The 22,292-nt window shown below is 37.3% G+C and overlaps 1 protein-coding gene and 2 long non-coding RNA genes across 3 annotated transcripts; all 3 read right to left on the bottom strand.

The window, feature by feature from the left end:
• Nucleotides 1-3,060: 3,060 nt before the first annotated feature.
• On the bottom strand, nt 3,061-4,924 carry LOC306997941. Its single transcript, XR_013797478.1, has 4 exons — nt 4,668-4,924; nt 4,430-4,480; nt 4,278-4,336; nt 3,061-3,870 (listed from the first exon to the last, which is right to left on the bottom strand). It is a non-coding gene; the product is annotated as an uncharacterized lncRNA (long non-coding RNA).
• A 6,514-nt stretch (nt 4,925-11,438) lies between these two features.
• Nucleotides 11,439-12,618, bottom strand: LOC306997270. The gene is made up of 3 exons (XR_013797338.1): nt 12,546-12,618; nt 12,015-12,442; nt 11,439-11,907 (listed from the first exon to the last, which is right to left on the bottom strand). It is a non-coding gene; the product is annotated as an uncharacterized lncRNA (long non-coding RNA).
• Nucleotides 12,619-12,738: 120 nt separating this feature from the next.
• LOC306997453 (uncharacterized protein) lies at nt 12,739-15,341 on the bottom strand (the record flags this gene model as incomplete). The annotated part of the gene is made up of 6 exons (XM_079610758.1): nt 15,099-15,341; nt 14,174-14,993; nt 13,910-14,028; nt 13,167-13,286; nt 13,011-13,076; nt 12,739-12,831 (listed from the first exon to the last, which is right to left on the bottom strand). Exons 1-6 carry the CDS (start codon nt 15,204-15,206, stop codon nt 12,739-12,741), a joined length of 1,326 nt encoding a protein of 441 aa, XP_079466884.1. The 5' UTR covers nt 15,207-15,341.
• Nucleotides 15,342-22,292: the final 6,951 nt, after the last annotated feature.

Genomic DNA, 22,292 nt, shown 5'->3' with positions numbered 1-22,292 from the left:
GAGAAAAGGGAAACTTTGTCCTCAGGGAAATCCAGGAAAAACTTGGAAAAAGGAAAAAAGAAACGTAATGTGTGCAGTTCTGTCCTACCAAACAGAAAACTCTTTCTCGCAACTCTCACAACTCTTTTGCTCTGTTTCCAGGTACGAAAATATGGGATGGCTCGCCAGTCCAAACCGGGGATAAGGATCCACCAGCCAGGACAGAATTCACGGTCACAGCAGCAATTCAGAACTCACAAAAGAGAGAAACAAAACAAGAAACAAAAAAACACGGCCTTGCAAAAACAAAGCCAAAACAATCATCAGTTAAACTCATTAAAAGAAAGAGTTTCAAATTACTAAAATGTCTGTTTCAATTATTTTGGATACAGGAAACAAATACATGCTAGTCACCATGTGCTTGATTAACACACTAGACTCTAGTGACTAGAGTCTATAGAGATTGCTAATGTGACGTCACCAGTGACGTATTACCAGTGGTGAACGCAAAGCATTTTGGGAATCCGCGGCACAAACAGAAGGCGCCAGACTTGATTGCATGGAGGGAAGAAAGCAGTGTACATGATGCCGTCTACCTGCTGTGTTGCAAACTGTAATAGCCGTTCTCACGGTAGAAGTGGCATAAAACTTAAGGACGGAAACTCCTTTTATCGGTTTCCAGCGTGGAAAAATAATAGTACAAGCCATGTTTCAGAGGTGACAAAAAGGCGACGAATGGCATGGATAGCAGTAGTAAGGAGGCCCAAGATTACCTTCAATAACACTCCACCACACATGATGGTGTGTTCAAAGCATTTTCACAAAGGTAAGTTACAATTACTCTGTGTAAATGTTATGGGCAAATAACCAGCGTGTTTTGTTTGATTTAACCAGACCATTAGATTTGACGTTAGGGCAATGTTAACTGTTAACTAGCATGAAATGGCTAGAAAATGAGCTTACGTTACCAATGTACTTAAGCGTAACTTTAATCAGTTTTAAATGTTGTAAATCTAGGCTACATAGCTATTTCTTTGTTGACTGTGTTTGCAGGCAAACCTGCCTATGAAATGTTGGAGTGTGATCCTGACTGGGCCCCTTCTCTGTACCTCGGCCATACTAAGGTAAAAGCTACGAACACAGACCGGTTCAAGCGTTTTAGGAGAAGAGCGACGAGGTCACAACAACAGCAAACCCCATCGCTAGGCACTGACCACGCTGAGGCTGAGTTGGATAATGCAGCACCTTTATACCACATATATTGTATATCTAATCTGGATTACTTCGGAATAAAGGTTGTGATATGACACAATTTATTTGTATTGTTACTGTCAGACAACACCACACCTGCAACTGAGATGGAAGGTCCCGTGAATCCACCCCCATCGCCGGGCACTCCCAGGTGAAAAAAAAGTGCACTAAAATACATTTTATTTAAGTGCACTTAGTAAACTTCCATAATACACTTCCATAATGTACTTAAAGTGCTCTATTTTCGACCCACTTATTTTGCACTTAATATACTAAAAGCTTATCTTAAGTACTGCTTAATATAAACTTATCATCTTAGTGTACTAAATTGTGCTTTTTTGGGACACATTGAAGTTGAACTAAAGTGTATTTTTAATATACTATTTTATATTTTAAAAAAAATGTATTTCGTTAACACTTTAAGTACAATTGAAACCATCTTTAAATACAATAATAAACTATTTAAATAATAATAATAATATATAATTATATAAAAATTATACTTAAAATGTATTTTAGTCCATTTTTTTTAAATCTAGGAATACATTATAAGTATAATTTTTATATAATTATATATTATTATTATTATTTAAATAGTTTATTATTGTATTTAAAGATGGTTTCAATTGTACTTAAAGTGTTAACGAAATACATTTTTTTTAAATATAAAATAGTATATTAAAAATACACTTTAGTTCAACTTCAATGTGTCCCAAAAAAGCACAATTTAGTACACTAAGATGATCTTAAGTTTATATTAAGCAGTACTTAAGATAAGCTTTTAGTATATTAAGTGCAAAATAAGTGGGTCGAAAATAGAGCACTTTAAGTACATTATGGAAGTGTATTATAGAAGTTTACTAAGTGAACTTAAAATGTATTTTAGTCCATTTTTTTTAAATCTAGGAATACATTATAAGTTCACTTAGTAAACTTCTATAATACACTTCCATAATGTACTTAAACTCTATTTTTGACCCACTTATTTTGCACTTAATATACTAAAAGCTTATCTTAAGTACTGCTTAATATAAACTTAAGATCATCTTAGTGTACTAAATTGTGCTTTTTTGGGACACATTGAAGATGAACTTAAATATGTTTTTAACATACTATTTCAGCTTTAATTTTATCTTTAGATTTAATCTTTAATACATTTTTAAATACACTTATAAATTATTTAAAATATACGAATATATCAACTTTGCTATTTTTATACAGACTTAAGATGAACTTAAACATGATTTTAAAATGTTATTCAGCTATAATCCCCCCCTACTTAGAGCAATAGAACCCATCTTTAAAATATTTTTAAATACACCTTTAAACTATTTAAAATATAAGAATATACAATCATATTATATTTTCATATAGAAAATAATTTATTGTAAAAATGTATTTTAACTATGTCAAAAGTACACTATTACTGTGTTATCAGTAGCATTTTCTGCCTCTTATGCTAAAGTTATACTGTTAAAATGTAAATGTTAAAATTGTCCACCATTGATGAAGGTGTTGCTTTTAATAAAATAATCATTTTAAACTTAGATGTAATACATTTGATAAAAATAACCGGTAAATGTAATTCATGTAAATGAAAACACCTATAGTTTAAAAGGACAGGAGGAATGGATATATGTACAAACAAAAAGCATCTCTTTCTTAAAAAACACTTTATTTATTTTTTAAACATTATTCAAGTCCAAACAGACTGTTGGGAAACAAAATAACACAAGTGGCAAGTTTAAACTAAAAGCATTAAAGGGTTACTTTACCCGAAAATCAAAATGATCTCAGTTTTTACTCACCCGCGTGTTGTTCTAACCCTGTATGACTTCCATTTATAATTGCATAACAAAATATTATATTTATGATGTAATCTGAGCGCTGGATAAGTCTTCCATTGACTTCCAAGGGGCTTAAACTTGCTCGATCAGAAAACATATAGACATTGTTTAAAATAGCCCAAGTGACTTCAGTGGCTCAACCATCAAGAATACTTTGTCTGCACCAAAAACAAAGATAGCGAATTTATTTCAATATCCATTTACTCGTGTTGTGCTTGAACATAGAACCCAGAAGCTTGCGCAGATAGACTACGTAAACTACTTTCAAGCACAACACAAGTAAATGGATAATTATTTTTGTTTGTTTTTGGCACAGAAAAAGTATTCTCGTCGCTTGATAAATGGATGTTTGAGCCACTGGAGTCACTTGGACTATTTCAAACAATGTCTTAATATGTTTTCTGATCGAGCAAGTTTAAGCCCCTTGGAAGTTAATGGAAGACTTATCCAGCGCTCAGATTCCATCATAAATATAATTTTTTGTGATGTGATGATAAATGGAAGTCTTACGGGGTTAGAACAACACACGGGTGACTACAGAGAACTTTTCGATTTTTGGGTGAACTAACCCTTTATTAAAATGATTAAACTACAGATTACTGTACGTATCTTATATGAACAAACACAAATTTATTTTCTTCTTTACTTTTACAATCCTTTCCCAACAACAAAAAAAAAATTACCTTTACAGTGTTTTTTTTTTCCCAAACAAAACTTTCGTTATTGCACTTTCGCCGTATAACGGCTCTAACCTCGGACTGCGTCGTGCCCGGAAACTCGGATATCACAGTGTCTGCCGAAAAAATTTAATAAAAAAACATTAGTACCAGGCTGCTTGAATAGCCACAAAATTATTCATAATTGTTAACATTGGCTCAATGAGAAATAATACGTCAGACTAATTGAAAAATTTTGATGTGATCAGTCACTAGAAATTTTTGACTTGGGGATGTAATTTTTTTTTTTTACAGTGTATGATGTTTTGACATTTCCCTCTGTTGTACATACAAGGTGAAAAAGACATACTGTTAAATGTATTATACATGCATTAAAGTATATTTGTTTTGTACTAAAAACATACTTGAGTACATATTTATTACATTTGAACACAAATTAGACTAGACTAGGAAACTAGGAAAAAATGTTGGAAAAAACTAAACAGTGAGCTATTTATTTATGCAAACAGCAACTAAAACTTACCAGTAACTTCTGATATCAGTATCTTCATCTCTTCGAGATTCGACTTGACAAGCTTGGCTCTGATTGGTCAAATTGCAACAAAAAAGACGTGCTGTTACACAGTCAAAAATACGACTGGCAAAGTAAACGTAAATTTGTAATACAAATCTTACCTAGAATCACCGGTTAATGACCGAGGTTCCAAATATCACACGTCATGCAAACTTGATGAGAAAAAAAATAAAAACAACACTGACAGTTACTTTTTCTATTAACGTTAGAAAAAAAATCTAAATACTGTCATGATCACTCATTGCAAAACATTTAAGAATTCCGTTAATCTTATAAATAAAAACTGAAATATCGTAGACTAATGAAACCTGAGAGATTTAACTTCGCAAAAAAACTCACCTAATCCATATGAATCGCGTGGTTTCCTCCAAGTCCTCTAAAGAAACACGATCGCTCCAGTTTAAATTTAGACTTCTAATCTCTGAATTATTAGAAATATAATCACATTCAATGAACGCACAGCCGTCAGCAAGCTCTGAGTGAGGTGTGAGCTCATAATTACCAGAGCCATATAGAGAGAGAGTTGCGACAACTCCATTCACTCCAATGGAACGGTTTTTTTACAGCAATGGCGGCTCGCGGAGCCTCTCAATAGTTCCCGGTGTTGCACCAAAAACTGTGACCCATCAGATTCTGTGACCCAAGAGGGCGCTGCTGCACATCTTATGCTCGTGCGTGGCAGATAATCAAGGACGAAGAAGAGCATCTACGTAAACTGCGCAAGAAAACATTACATCTATGAATGCAAGCCGCTGCTGAAAGCTGTATATTCTCAGGTTTATATTGCTTCATAATGAGAAAGTAACGTTAATCCGCTGTGACAAATTGTGAAATGTGATTTTTTTTAAAAATTCTAATTCCTTCTGACTGAATGCACGAGTTGCATTTGTAATTTACATGTTTATCTGAAAATAAATATCTGAAATGTTTCTAAACATGTATTATTTCTTTCTGATTCAATGCACGAGTTACATTTATAATTTACATCGGGGCTGTATTGTATTGTACAGAGGTCACAATATATGATAGGCAGCCATCAAAATATGTGACCTCAGTGTAACTGTCTATTAAATGAGTCAAACGTCTAAATACTGTTTTGGGGTTGATATAGCATCCATTCAGACTAATATAGACACGTGTTTTATTAATTAGAGTCATCACAGACTCAGTACCACATAGGTCACAATATATGATAGGTCACAAAATATGATAGACAGCTGTCAAAATGTGTGACCTCACTGTAACTGCCTAATAAATGAGTCAAACTTCAAAATACTGTTTTAGGGTTGATATAGCATCCATTCAGACTAATATAGACACGTGTTTTATTAATTAGAGTCATCACAGACCCAGTACCACATAGGTCACAATATATGATAGGTCACAAAATATGATAGACAGCTGTCAAAATGTGTGACCTCACTGTAACTGCCTAATAAATGAGTCAAACTTCAAAATACTGTTTTATTGTTTGTTTGTTTGTTTTAACTTTATTGTCTGTTCAGATTTACTGGACAGAAATTCATCTTTGAAACTGGCTTCAACAACATTATACAACCACATTAAACACATAATACACACATAATAATTGATAAATACATGATTCAGTAAAGTACAGTGTACATTATTCACAATAACAACCCTAATTGAGAATTTGATTTAAAACAGTCACTGCCAATGGGACAAATGATCTTTTAAAAATATTCTTTCTAGCATACGGTGTGCGTAGCCTGCGACCCGAAGGGAGGACTTCAAAGCAGGAATGAAGGGGATGAGTCTGATCGGAATACACAACTAGCGCCTTTTTCTCCATAAAATTTGAGAATAGTTCTTGCAATGTACTTTGTTTATGGCCGATAATCTTATTTGCTTCGTTAATTACTCGTGTTAATGTATTCTTTAATTTCATTGTTAAATTTCCATACCATGAGACAATATTGTAGGTTAAAATGCTTTCAATCATCGATCTATATACAATAGTTAAGATCCTCCTTTCGATGTCAAGGTTGCGCAACTTTCTAAGTAGGCTTAAACGCTGTCTTGATTTCTTATGTACATAGTTCACATTATCCAAAAACGAAAGTTTGTCATCAATGATTATGCCTAAATATTTAAATTTTTTAACTTGCTCAATCTTTACACCTTTTATAGTTACTTCTTCATATGGGAGGACAACTGTACATTTCTTATTCTGATTCCCACAGCATAATTCCTTTGTCTTCTCAATGTTCAACCGTAGATGACTATTGTCAAACCATTGTACAAGACTTTCAATATACTCAAAATAGGTGGGACAGTTCTTGTCTGTTTGGCACGAAATTAAAACCAAATCATCTGCATATTTAATCAAGGTAAGATCATCACTGTTACACGTAAGCTCATTAGTATAAACAGAAAAGAGCAGAGGGGATAATGCACATCCCTGAGGTAATCCAGAATGTAAGACTACGCTATCAGATAAGATTCCGTTAACACGGACTCTTTGGGGCCTATTGCTTAAAAAATTCTCAATCCATAAAATTAACCAGCTATGTACACCTAAATCTCGCAACCTTTCTATTAAAATGTGTAGCTGTACAGTATTAAATGCTGATGTAAAATCCATAAAAAACATTCTGACATGAGCATTTGTTTTATCTAAATGATGCTGTGCTTTATGAAGTAAGGTCAGGCAGGCATCAGTGGTGCTCCGATTGGGCTTATAAGCAAATTGTAATGGGTCAACAGATCCGTTAATTTGTGCTAGAAGTTCCCTGCTCACTATGCGCTCCATGCACTTGCACAGAACAGATGTGAGGGCAATAGGGCGGAGGTCCTTAGGGTCTCTTGCATAAGTGGTTTTAGGTACTGGAATAACAGTGGTGTTTTTCCATGCTACCGGCACAAAGCCATCGTCTAAAAAGATCTGAAACAGCCTAGTACATACATGCCCAAGTTGGACTGCACACTCTTTTAGAACAATACCCTTAAGGCCATCTGGACCGCTAGCCTTCTTTGGTTTAATTCTACGGAGCACTTTGATAACCTCCCCTACCTCTATTCTCATAGGTTCAGATTCTATCAGAGTAACATTATGCTCAGTATCTACATGATTGTCAAACCTTGAGTAAAAAACATTTAAATTATTTACAAAACTATAAGGATCATCATCAACAACCAGTTGTGCCCGTTTCTGTTGTTTGCCCATCATAATATTTAGTCCTTTCCATGCGTCTCTGACATTACCGGTTTTAAATTTATTTTCAACTTTATCTTTATACTGTATTTGGGCCTCCTTTATCTTACATTTAATTTCTTTATTTAATTCTCTTACCATGTCTGTCTCATTCCTTAAAAAGGCAATTCTCTTCTTGTTTAAAGTTTGTTTAAGATCTTTGTTGATCCAAGGTTTATTGTTTGGAAATATTCTAATATTTTTTGTTTGAACCACTGCCTCTGTACAAAAGTTGATATAACTGGTAATTATGTCATTCAAAGACTCATGATCGACATTGCAACCATTAAAATCATTAAAAAACAGATTCCAATCAGTACTTCCAAAGCAATCTCTGAGGTTTTCAATTGAGTCTTTAGTCCATGACTGGACCTGCTGAATGACAGGTTCAGTCCTTTTTAATATCTGTCTATATTTTGGAAGAAGGTGGATAACATTATGGTCTGAACGTCCTAATGGTGGGTGCAGCCTTGGTACATAAGCCCCGTCCACATTACCAAAACATTTATCCAAGGTTTTACTCAGTCTCGTCGGACAAGTTATATACTGTTCCAAATTCGGCAAAAACGCAGATAATTCACAGTTGTTAAAATCCCCCAAAAGGAACACCGGATCATCCGATGAGTTACGTAATGCCATGTTGTAGCTGGCAGCAATGCCCTCGGCTGCGAATACAAAATTCGGCCCAGGTACATAAACTAAGATAACAGTTATTTGTCCGAACTCACGGGGCAGATAGTGTGGCCTGAAGGACACCGATAGAAGTTCGTAATGGGTTGAGCAGTAAGTTCCACGTACCGTGATGTTTGTTGCCCAGCTGTTATTGACAAACATACACAATCCTCCTCCGATGGTTTTGGATGATTTCTGACTATCACGGTCCAGTCGAATTAGAGTATATCCCTCGAGGTTTATATCATCAGTCTCCTCCGTTAGCCATGTTTCAGTGATGCAAAGCAGGTTTGTTTTTTTATAGTCTCTGTTGTGTTTAATTAATGCCTCAAGTTCAGGCATTTTGTTCTTAAGTGATCGAGCATTAGTTAGAGTAATCGTGGGCAGAGGAAAGCGGCTGCCGCGTCGTTTCAATCGATTCCTAATTCCCCCTCTAGTACCTCTCCTTCTCCTTTTCCTTCTCCTGCAAATTGTTTGTGGAGAATACATGATTTCATGGGGAATATCGCAAGGAAGTTTCGGCGTAACTCTTGCATTGTAGCGAAGACTCAGTAAATCCTCCCGGCTGTAGATAATCAATTCGCCGTTTCTCAAACCTCCCAACTCCATGTCGGCTTCGAGTGCAAAAGCACCATCGACGGTATATTCCAAGCTCCAGATCCAAATCCATATCACTATCAGTTTGAAAAACATATCTCCAAGTTTTGAGAATAAAACAGCATCAGAAACAAACTTAAAATACAAACAAACAGACACGAACACGCCAGCGTCTGGGTCAGCACTTGCGCATGCGCCCCAACCCAATTTTAGGGTTGATATAGCATCCATTCAGACTAATATAGACACGTGTTTTATTAATTAGAGTCATCACAGACCCAGTACCACATAGGTCACAATATATGATAGGTCACAAAATATGATAGACAGCTGTCAAAATGTGTGACCTCACTGTAACTGTCTATTAAATGAGTCAAACGTCTAAATACTGTTTTGGGGTTGATATAGCATCCATTCAGACTAATATAGACACGTGTTTTATTAATTAGAGTCATCACAGACTCAGTACCACATAGGTCACAATATATGATAGGTCACAAAATATGATAGACAGCTGTCAAAATGTGTGACCTCACTGTAACTGCCTAATAAATGAGTCAAACGTCTAAATACTGTTTTGGGGTTGATATAGCATCCATTCAGACTAATATAGACACGTGTTTTATTAATTAGAGTCATCACAGACCCAGTACCACATAGGTCACAATATATGATAGGTCACAAAATATGATAGACAGCTGTCAAAATGTGTGACCTCACTGTAACTGCCTAATAAATGAGTCAAACGTCTAAATACTGTTTTGGGGTTGATATAGCATCCATTCAGACTAATATAGACACGTGTTTTATTAATTAGAGTCATCACAGACCCAGTACCACATAGGTCACAATATATGATAGGTCACAAAATATGAGAGACAGCTGTCAAAATGTGTGACCTCACTGTAACTGCCTAATAAATGAGTCAAACTTCAAAATACTGTTTTAGGGTTGATATAGCATCCATTCAGACTAATATAGACACGTGTTTTATTAATTAGAGTCATCACAGACCCAGTACCACATAGGTCACAATATATGATAGGTCACAAAATATGATAGACAGCTGTCAAAATGTGTAACCTCACTGTAACTGCCTAATAAATGAGTCAAACTTCAAAATACTGTTTTAGGGTTGATATAGCATCCATTCAGACTAATATAGACACATGTTTAATTATTTAGAGACATCACAGACCCAGTACCACATAGGTCACAATATATGATAGGTCACAAAATATGATAGACAGCTGTCACAATGTGTGACCTCACTGTAACTGCCTAATAAATGAGTCAAACTTCAAAATACTGTTTTAGGGTTGATATAGCATCCATTCAGACTAATATAGACACGTGTTTTATTAATTAGAGTCATCACAGACTCAGTACCACATAGGTCACAATATATGATAGGTCACAAAATATGATAGACAGCTGTCAAAATGTGTGACCTCACTGTAACTGCATAATAAATGAGTCAAACTTCAAAATACTGTTTTAGGGTTGATATAGCATCCATTCAGACTAATATAGACACGTGTTTTATTAATTAGAGTCATCACAGACCCAGTACCACATAGGTCACAATATATGATAGGTCACAAAATATGATAGACAGCTGTCAAAATGTGTGACCTCACTGTAACTGCATAATAAATGAGTCAAACGTCTAAATACTGTTTTGGGGTTGATATAGCATCCATTCAGACTAATATAGACACATGTTTTATTAATTAGAGTCATCACAGACTCAGTACCACATAGGTCACAAAATATGATAGACAGCTGTCAAAATGTGTGACCTCACTGTAACTGCATAATAAATGAGTCAAACTTCAAAATACTGTTTTAGGGTTGATATAGCATCCATTCAGACTAATATAGACACGTGTTTTATTAATTAGAGTCATCACAGACTCAGTACCACATAGGTCACAATATATGATAGGTCACAAAATATGATAGACAGCTGTCAAAATGTGTGACCTCACTGTAACTGCATAATAAATGAGTCAAACTTCAAAATACTGTTTTGGGGTTGATATAGCATCCATTCAGACTAATATAGACACATGTTTTATTAATTAGAGTCATCACAGACCCAGTACCACATAGGTCACAATATATGATAGGTCACAAAATATGATAGACAGCTGTCAAAATGTGTGACCTCACTGTAACTGCATAATAAATGAGTCAAACTTCAAAATACTGTTTTGGGGTTGATATAGCATCCATTCAGACTAATATAGACACGTGTTTTATTAATTAGAGTCATCACAGACCCAGTACCACATAGGTCACAATATATGATAGGTCACAATATATGATATTCAGCTGTCAAAATATGTGACCTCACTGTAACTGCATAATTAATGAGTGAAACTTCAAAATACTGTTTCTGGTCTGCAATAACATTCCTTCAGACTAATATAGACACATGTTTTATTAATTAGAGTCATCACAGACCCAGTACCACATAGTTCACAATATATGATAGGTCACAAAATATGATATTCAGCTATCAAAATATGTGACCTCACTGTAACTGCATAATTAATGACGCTCAGCTGTGCAGCTCCCAGACAGGGTTGCCAGATTGGGTGTTTTTTGACAAGGTTTTGGGCTGGAAAACCTTGATGGCACCTGGCAACCCTGCTCCCAGGCGCCTAGCACTGAACAAAATGGATTTGGCTTATGTGAATTTGAGTGGACAGAACTGGTGATCCTTGATGACTTATTAAGTCATACACGTACACTGATAACGCACCCACACACTTGTTATTGTAATTGTTTATTTCAATTGTTGTTCAATTAATACAAGTTGTAATTTTGTGTATGCAAATCACTTGATGTGGTGATTTAATTTTTTCCTTTAAGGTGAATTATTTTTATTAGGGGTAATTGTATATTCATTTAACTAACCTAGTGTGTACTTACCCGTACTAGGCTTACACAAACATAAAACCATTTCAAGATAAAACTACATTTATTTTACACACTTGTACATGCGGCACAACTGAAGGTTTCACTCTCGGGGCTTCCATGTTTAACACATACCATGTGGAACCACCGGTCACATGTGTCACATTGGACCTGTAACAACAAAGGTGAAGACAACATAGCAAACAATTGGGAGTAAATATTTTAAATTCACTGTAACAAAGACACTAAAAATGAAGTTTTATAATGGGATCCTTTACCCATTTGGTTGTCTTCCCATCTTCGGACAAAACGTTGTTTTCACCACAATGGTGGCACAGCTCACGAAGGTCATCTGGTCATCAGTGACACCAATAAGACTTGTCAACAATTGTTTCAATACAATACAAATACAATAACATTTGTCAATATGTCTAGGAATACATGAATCCGACCAGAATGTAAGCTAGGAATACATGCATCTGACCAGAATATAAACTAGGAATACATACATCAGACCAGAATATAAGATAGGAATACATGCATCTGACCAGAAAATAAGGTAGGAATACATGCATCTGACCAGAATATATGCTACATTACCAGACTTCTCCAGAAGTGTCCTGGCCACCTCCTTCCTGTAGTGAGCTACTGCTTCTCTTTTATTAGAGAATAACAGTGGCTCGTTTTTCAGTATCTTCTCTGCATACTAATGTGACATATACTTAATTAGTTGTTTGGTCAACTGGTCATACGTTCAACACTTTGTATTGTTTAGAACCACAAAGCCTACACAGAAATCACAAACTTACTTTCAGGACAAAGGCTCCGCAGGAGTTGCCATCCGCCTGCAGGGTGTGTGGAACAGTGCCGGCTGTCCACCTCGACACATTGCACCCTTTCTTCCTGATGAACACCAGTTGGTACACCAACACCATGACATATGAGAATACATTCTTATATATGTGTTTTTAAGTGAAAACTTATTACCATGGTTTTTATGAGTTACCTTGTAGACTGCAAACATTTTTCAAACTTGCATTTGTCATTGCCCAGGGGGTCCAGAACAATACTGTGTCTTTCCTTGGGAAAGATCACCTAAAGAATCAGAATGTCACATGTGCTTACATTGTCTTCAAAGTATTTTGTGTGAATAAATGGCTGAAAAATATGTTGGGTTTCCGCTGCAATTCTTCTGCAATTCTTAGGTGACCCCCATTGGACCATGTGTGTATTTCTGTGTGTATGCATGCATAAGACCAAGTACTTGCACTTACAGTTAATATCCAGTGGCCTGGCTCATAGACAGCACCCATAAGTAGGTTGTGTTGGGTGGGATCACACTGCAAAAGACCAGGAGCATTTTCAGAATCACTAACATGACATCATTAAATTTGGAGTCTTTTTACAGAACTAACCTAAACTCTGCCTACCTTCAATCTTGACCCCTTTCCTTCCCAGATCCTCGTCATTTCGAAAGAATCGATGAAAAGGGCCTTCCCTCCCACCTTGTTCTTCTCTATTACCATTTTGCACATCAGTGCATTGATCACCTAAAGTGTAAGTACAGGTTTGGGAAATAATTGTAAGTAATGTGTAATTGTAAATAATGTAACGGTATTCCTTAAATATGGCTATGTTTTTCTCTTGTTTTCGTGTCCTTTTAGTTTTCCGCATTTTTTCAATTTATTAGTACAGTATTTTTGATATTCATGAATGTACTATATCGGTGTGTAGTACTGTAATGGTGTTCCAGATATACTCTGTGTATGATATTGTTCCTCTTTTGAGTACTGTCATTTGTTGAGTTGTTCTAGGGGTGTGTTCAGTTAATATGTAAATTTAGAAGTTTATTGAAATACTATACCGGTATGAAATTGTGTATGTGATGTAAGTCTTTATCTGATATCAAAAGTGCTGGAATGTAAGTTTGTGGACCTTTGGCACCATATCCAGGATGTATCCATTAATACTGTACTATTTGTTAAGTTCACCTGTTTTGACTTATCTATAATTGCTTGTTATCACCATATTGTTGTTATCAATTACTTATTCAACACACTACAGCAAACTGTGACAGTATGAATTATATAAGTACAAATATAAATTAATTTGAACACTACTATACAAGTACATTTCAGATTTCCCTTAAAGTGCAACCAATAACAAAGCTTACCTCACTCTCCAAATCTTGTCCCGGCGCAGTCCTTGCAATGTCCCAATAAAACAACTTATATGGGCCCATGCGGGACAGCAGGACATGGGATTTATTCCCTCCCCAGGCGTCTGTTATGCCTTTTGATGACGTGACATTTGGATATAAATTACTAGTAAGTATATGGCATTCATTTCTAGTTCAATATGCTGATATGTATACAGGAGATTCACAAAATTCAAAAGGTTAACATGATTGCTGTTAAGAGTTATTTTGTCCACCTACACTGCTCATGGAACCCAGGGTGTGAGGTTTTGTTGCACTGGGGGGAGGCATCATCCTCCTCATTCTCATCCATGGGGGCTGGGGAGGGAACAGGGGTTGAAGTGCCAACAAGAGATGGTGTTGGTGAGGTAACAGGCGTTGAAGTGCCAACAGGAGATGGTGTTGGTAAGGTAACAGGTGCTGAGGTGCCAACAGGGGATGGTGTTGGCGAGGTAACATGGGTTGAGGTGCCAACAGGAGATGGTGTTGGCATGGTACCTCGGGTTGAGTTGCCAACAGGGGATGGTGTTGGCGAGCTAACAGGCGTTGAGGTGCTAACAGGGGATGTTGTTGGCGAGGTAACACGGGTAGAGGCGCTAACAGGGGATGGGGTTGGAGAGGCGTCATCCTCATCCTCAACCAAGGGGGTTAGAGTTTTAATTGGGGTTGCGGAGCCAACAGGGGGTGGGGCCCTTTTCATCCTTTGTGGCACTCTTGGGACCTCCTCCACGTACATTTTTAAGTGGTCGATGCTGACCTTTGGGAAGGTGCGGCCATTGATGTCAATCAAGTCCACACTTTTCCCCTCAACCTTGACCACTGTAAAAGGTCCCAAGTACTCTCGGTCGAGTTTTCCCCCTTTCCTCTGCTGGCTCCTCACATTTTCTCTCCATACCAGGGCCCCCACTGGTAACAGAAGACCCTTCTGTCTTGTCCTTCCCCTGATTCTGTCGTGCTGTCTCTTAGTGTTGTCCTCCACAATCTTCATGATCTCCTCATGGCGCTGGATGTCGATTGCCACCTCTTCAGCCAGGAAATCATTCTCCATGGTGTCTTTCATCTGTGGAGATATGGAAGTAAAGATTTAATCTATATATCATAGCTGTTTAAAGTATATATTATGTTTCAGTGGACATTGAAAAAGTCTATAAAGGTTATCCTTCACCTGAAAATACTCAGGGACTTGACTCGGATAACGGGCCTCTCTTCCAAACATTAGGTGGAAGGGGGAAAACTGTGTCGTAAGTTGCTTCTTGGTCCGCAAGCCAAACATGACAGGTTCTAAATATTGATCCCAGGTATTGGTTTTGTCTTTAACCAGTTTTCCAAGAGCTCTGAAAAAATTATAGTGTAATTGTTACTGAAGAATCTTTGGGTGACAGTCAGCTTGTGTAGTGTGTAACCCCCGTTTCAGATAATTTACGTAGTGTTATGTAGTGTAAACACCACAACGACTTCAACACTCCAGAGCAAGACCTCCGTGAAGTTGGCACCCCATAATACGAAATAATCTCCAAAACTATGCCATTGGTTTGTGCTGCGTTTGTGCTGATTTGTGCCGCAAAAATGAACGTTTGTGCTGGTTTGGTGTTTAAGATATAGAACATTATTTTTTTGTTTGTGTTACGTCACTCTCCACCCCATGTCGTTCAAATCGCTCCAAACCGGTGTGGTTCGTTTGTGCTCGGTTTGTGCTGGTTTGTGCCGTTAGAACAAACATTGTATATATTTTCCTTTGGCAGATATAACACATTTAATTCGGGAGCTGTGACGTCACTCTCCACCCCATTTCTTTTAAATCGTACAAAAACTGTGTCGGTCGTTTGTGCTCGGTTTGTGCCGATTTGTGCCGTTAAAATTAACATTTTATCTATATCCCCTCCTTTAGAAATAACAAATATAATTCGGGGCAGTGACGTCACTCTCCACCCCACCTCATCTAAATCGCACCAAACCGGTGTCGTTTGTTTGTGCTCGATTTGTGCCGGTTTGTGCCGTTGAAAGAAACATTGCAACTACGATCCCCTCTTAAACATAAAAAAATAAAATATTTAAGTACAGTTACATAACTGTCCACCCCATATGGTCTAAATCGTTGCAAAACTGTGCCGTTCGTTTGTGCTCGATTTGTGCCGTTACGATGACCATTATATCTTTTCGCCCTCCTTAGAAATAACACATTGGATTCGGGACAGTGACGTCACTCTCCACCACATGCCATCCAAATCGCCTCAAAACGGTGCCTTTTGTTTGTGCTAGATTTGTGCTGTTTTGTGCCGTAGAAAGAAACATCATAAATTATTGCATTCTTCAGACATCACAAAATATTTGGAGGAGGAGTGACGTCACGCAAGCAAGCCGCGCTAGCTCCATCATCTCGTCTACAAACCTGTGTGGTGCGTTTGTGCTCGCACAGGGCCGCTGCTGTCATTGCTCTTTTCTTCTTTAGATACGGAAACGTTTTAGTTTAGATTGGTGCTAGATAGCCTATTGACATTTGGACTTTATAAAATCACCAATGCACTGTGATATGTAATCAGTTTGTGAGTATGACTGTCAATACTCTGTGCGTGACTGATGCTTTAATTTTGTCCAATAAAAATAAAATTTAAAAAAAGTTGTGTACTGTCTTAAGTTTTCTGAATACTTTAGCTTCAGCTTACAGACATTTAAAGTCTTTCTGCCCCCTTAAAAACATTTGTTTACCCTAAGCACTGCATAGTGGGAAAACAAAACAGGAAAAGGCATCTGGCTGTGAAAAAGGTAAGCATGTGCTCTGAGATAAAATACTGAAAAAAGTACAAAAATCATGTGTGCAGGTCGATACAATTTACAGGATAATTTTGAACAAATAAGAAATTCACAGACACGTCAAAGATGTGAAACTTTTTATTAATTTTGAGCAATCAGGTAAATGTATTATGTCCAAATGATCCTCCATTGGTCACATTAATGAGAGTAGACCTATGACATTCTTATGCCATAAAATACATTAAGTTATTAGTTAAGATTATGTTTAGCAATGTACATTTCATGGCAAAAATGCTTGATGTTATGCAGAGGAAATGACAAAAAGCAATATACAAGTGGTATATGTGTTCCATTTAATCCTCTGAAGTCATATAATTAACTTTACATTGTGAACAGACTAAAATTTAACTACACAGAAAAGATTGTCACCCATCCTGTACTGTGGCCAAGTTCAGTTATTGCTATTTTTCATATAACGAGAATGTGTTGTCTTTTCGAGCTCTTTTGTAATTAATTAGTTGATTTAGTTCACAAAAGGATTCTTGGTAAATCTTTTTCTGAACTCATTGACTTGGTGATCCATATCACTGGAATGAAAGATTAACAGAAAACAATGACTTTGAGATGAGATTTTTACAGAAATACTAAAAATTCAGTCTGTTCTTTAAAGCAACCAAATGACGGATTATCTAGTCATAAAAAAGTAGCAATATCTAAACACGGCCAATATAGGATGGATGACAAGCTTGTCTGAGGTAAATCTAATTGAATGTCCTCAGAACAATTGGACTATAGTACATAAGTTGTATAGCCCACATGCTTTTATTTCAGCCATCATTTACTTGAACTGATTTGGAAAAAAATGTGCAGTTTAAGCGACTAAGTCACTCCCTATCATTTTGCCCAACATCTCAATTCCATGGAAGAAAGTAATAAAATAAATATATATACTCGTTACAAACAGGTTACATGCTTATTCAAACCATGGGAATATATATAACCATGGTATGAATAAGCATGTAACGAGTTAGTTAATTTGGCCCAACTACTTTATTAAAAATTATATTAAAAATAATTCCTGTTTTGATCAGATGCCTAGGAAACCAGCCTGTGGACGTGATGACATCATCAAAGTCATCAGTGCTGCAAAGGAACAGATTATTACAGGAACTAACATAGCAGTTCCCACAGAAAAGGTGTGGGCAGATTTAAGCAAACAACTGAATAACAAAGTTTCACCAAAGAACCTTTATACTATTGTGAAGACAAATAGGTACAATATATGGCAAATCCTTGAGCTATGCAAAATCGACACAGATACCCAAGATCAAGGTCCAAACAGTGACAGCTTACAAGAAAGCTCAGCAGATTTTCATTCAGCAGTGTCAAAGGAAGACACAAATCAGCAAAGTCAATGCTACGACATCACATTTGAGATCAGTCTCTCTCATCAGAGATGGGTAGAAATCTGGCCTGAAAAGGTTGATTACAATGACAAATCACTCAACACATGTAAAAGAGAATACACCATCCTGAAACGTGGTGCATGGACACACGTCCTGTATGAGGAGATATGGAAAAACATCAAGACCTCATGCACTCTTAGATTCAGGAGGGCAAAATTTTTTCCAAACAATGCATCTCACTACATAGACATAATTGGGCACTGCACAGAGTGTGACGCACAATTGTCTATAAAAGCAGAGAACATGCCAGTGGATAATGAACCAGTTGTGCTTCAATGCATAATCCGCAATGTTGATGACAGTCTCCATACTGGCAAAGCAAAACGGAAGTTATCAGGGGATCTGAGAACACGTGTGTCTAAAGAACTCTGGGAAGGCCGAAAACCAGCACATGTATGGCGAGCAGCTGAGGCTTACAAAATGATGGATGTTGGTGACCCAGAGCCTAGCCACCTGCCAAATCTGGCAACATTAAGAAAAGCCAAACAAGAGATGGGTGACAAAGAGCTCGGAGACAAAGACCCAATCATGTCATTGGATCTACTAAAATACAGTGTACCCCACAATGGAAGCATTCATGACATAGGCCTTGATAGGTTTTTTTGCCATTACTGGACCCCATCTCAGATGCAAGTGTATCAAATGAAATCCAAGTACTCAGGCTCATTTGTGAGTTTTGATGCAACAGGTACAGTTGTGAAAAGACTGAGAAGACCCTGTGGCAATTCTGGACATGTCTTCCTGTATCAAGGAGTTTTGTGTTCACAGGGAGATCATATTCCAGTAATGCAAATGCTATCAGAGAGCCACACCATCAATTCTATTGCCAACTGGCTCACGGAATGGCAACGAGCAGGTGCTGCTGTGCCCAAAGAGGCGGTCTGTGATTTCTCCTTGGCTTTGCTTGGAGCACTGGTTAAGGCCTTCACTCCTTACCCAGACCTGAAAACTTACATCAATGAGTGCTTTGGAGTGCTGGCAAGGAAGCCCGAAGAATCAAAGCTACCACCTTGCTTCATCAGAGTTGATGTTGCACACTGCATCAAGCTCATTAGCCGGTGGGAATGCCTAAGACAAAGAGGAAGCAGAGTTAGAGAATTCTATCTACGAGCCATGGCACAACTTTTACAGTCTGATACACTGGAAGATGCAAGGGAGCTCATTCATTCAATTGCAGTTGTTGCCTTCAGTGAATCAGAAGGAAACGATGACAAAGGTTTACCTGTTGTCTCGGAAACATGCAAAACACAATTGAAGAGACGATTTGCAGAGGGGGTCTTGCCATGTGTCACTGAAGATGACCAATTAACAGAGGTGACCGGAGTCGAGGAGACACTCCACACAGATCTGAAAACATGGGTCACAGAAATCTGTGAAGAAAGTAAGATGATTGCAGCACATCATGGTGACAGAGACAATCTTCATTTCCTTCCAGAGCTTGTCCCAAATATAATAAGAATGGCATGCTACCTACCTCTTTGGACAGCTGTGATGGTTCCACACTTCAAAAGCGTACACAACACAGCAAGCTCCGCAAATGTTGAGGCTGAATTTAAAAACATAAAACATGGTCTTTTCAAACATGAAAGCCTCCCCATCCGGATTGACCGTTTTGTCATACGCCACCTTGAGTTTCTTGAGGGAAACATGAGGCTTTCCTCTGCACCGGTGAAGACAGAACACATTGAGACAAAGAAACCGAAGACAAAAACTGTCCATAGTGAGCAGGAAACAGAGGTTAAGCAACAATCAGTGGAGGAAGACCCTGTTGAAAACTGGAAAGGCCTCGGTGTTCCTCCAAAAAAGCGACTGTCCTACCTGACCCCTTGCTCTGAGTGGTTGCATGCAGACATAAACCTGAAAAGAAAAAAGACAAAAATTAATGTCTTGAAAAATGGCAACTACCAGGCTAAAAAGCCCATCTTGGTTGACAAAATGCCCGTAAGTGTAAATAATACCTGTGCCTTTGATTCCTTTTGCCAGTGCCTTTGCTCTGCATTCTGTGACAGTGGATCATTCTGTCATTATCTCAGCAAAGAGCACTCAAAAACCGAAATGTTTGATTTGGTAAAGACCATAGTCACAAACGGAGTTGGAAAAGATGCTTACGCAAAGAGGGCAAAAATGCTGTTGGATACATTTCAGTGTGTTCACCTTAAATCAGGTGTGAGGCAGGTCAATGCGGATTGCAATGTTGCTAACATTATCGCATCAACAATGAAACAAATGCCAAGTGCAACACTTACAGCTGAGTGCTCTTCTCCATACTGCAGCCGAAATCCAAAATCTTCAAGGACCATCTATCTCCTACCAGTCAACGTAAATATTCTACAAGCTGGTGGACTGAAAAGCCTCCAAGCAGCACTGGAAGATGGGCTACACCTCAACAGGTCCAAGTGTCTGAAGCCACTGAAATCACCCCAAGAGTGTCCAGATAGCTGGAAAATTAAGGATGATCCATCAATGAAATTCCTCTGCAATGGCTCTGTCACACACAGATGCATACCTGGACAACTACTGTGTATAGAAACAAGTGTGGATACTTACCATCCACTGTCTGAAATCCCTGTCGACATGGAGCTGGACAATCAGCTGTTCACTTTGCGAGGGGTTGTTGCATTCATTCCAGGACCAACAAGGGAATCTCTTGGACATTACGTGGCTTACTGCAGAAGAAACTCTTTAGCCTGGGAGAAATATGACGACCTGTGTGACCATGTCACAACAGTCTCAGCAAAAACCAAAATACAACCCCATGTCACATTGTTCACAAAGGAGGACTAGCCTAAAACCTTTGATTAGTGAATTTCTTGGACTGGTCTCTGCAGAAATTAGTTCACAATCAATAAGAGAATGGTCTATATTGTTTTTCTATTGTTGTTAATCTACATTATCTCTATACACTTTATGCCTGTTTTAACAGTTCCATGATTTTTTTAACAGAAGTTCTATTTTTCTTTAGTAATTGTTCTGTTATGTTATGTGTACCCAGATCTATTCATTTGAACACTTATCTTACATTTAGTCAACTTTTTTTTTGTAGTTCTCTTATTTTATGGTTCTTTAAAAAAATATTTGTAAATTCTCCACAGAAATTGCTCTGTTATTTTTACATTCATCTTTGCATTTAAAAGGAAACAAGTTTGGATATGTTGTCTGTTCAGCTGAGCGAGAGAGAGAGAAACTTTAAGCAGCTGGTTTGCTGATATTAAATTAATAATTCACCCAACAATGAATAAAATCTCTATGACTTTCTTTGTTTAATACGAAATGACAGAATCCTAAACTGGTCAAAAGCGGGAAGACGTTAAAGGGATAGTTCACTTTAAAATGAAAATTCTGTCATCATACTCACCCTCAAGTTGTTTCAAACCTGTATGAATTTCTTTCTTCTGCTGAACACAAAGGAGGATATTTTGATGAATGTCGGTAACCAAACAGTTAACTGGTCCCATTGACTTCCATAGTATTTTTTTTCCTACTATGGAAGTCAATGGGACCAGTTAACTTTTTGGTTACTGACATTTTTCTAAATATCTTCTTTTGTTTTCAGCAGAAGAAAGAAATTCATACAGGTTTGAAACAACTTGAGGGTGAGTATATGATGACAGAATTTTCATTTTAAAGTGAACTATCACTTTAAACCAGCTAAGGGCAGCAAACTAACAAGTAACAGTCCTCGATTAGTTGCTTTAAAAACATTTTAAACAAACAGAAACACTGCTCACCTGTCCTTGGTTCACTTTCTCCTTCAGAGAAAGATAAAATGCTCAGATTATTTTATCATCTGCAATAGGCTATAGGCCTAGATAAGGCAATAGCCTACACATTTAAAACAAACTAGCCTAAACTTCCATCCGATAAATTAGGCTAGATTTGAATAAAAAACATAATAATAACAAAGTAGATCAAGGGACGGAAAGAACACAAACAAACGAAGGGCGTGCGTCGCAATGTTCCGACATGCTACAAAGTTTTCAAAAAGCTGTCACACAACGTGCATTTTAAAATGAGTGATACGCGTCAATCAATCACATACCGTTTTTTAAATCTTGAGCTTGATGAAGTCACTGGAAATAAAACGTTTCCGTATCTAAAGAAGAAAAGAGCAATGACAGCAGCGGCCCTGTGCGAGCACAAAC

This window comes from Phoxinus phoxinus, assembly GCF_949152265.1.
Source record: "Phoxinus phoxinus genome assembly, chromosome: 4".
NCBI classification, from domain to species: domain Eukaryota; kingdom Metazoa; phylum Chordata; class Actinopteri; order Cypriniformes; family Leuciscidae; genus Phoxinus; species Phoxinus phoxinus.
Note: the sequence above shows the minus strand (reverse complement) of the source record. Positions and strands in the feature narration are given on the sequence as shown.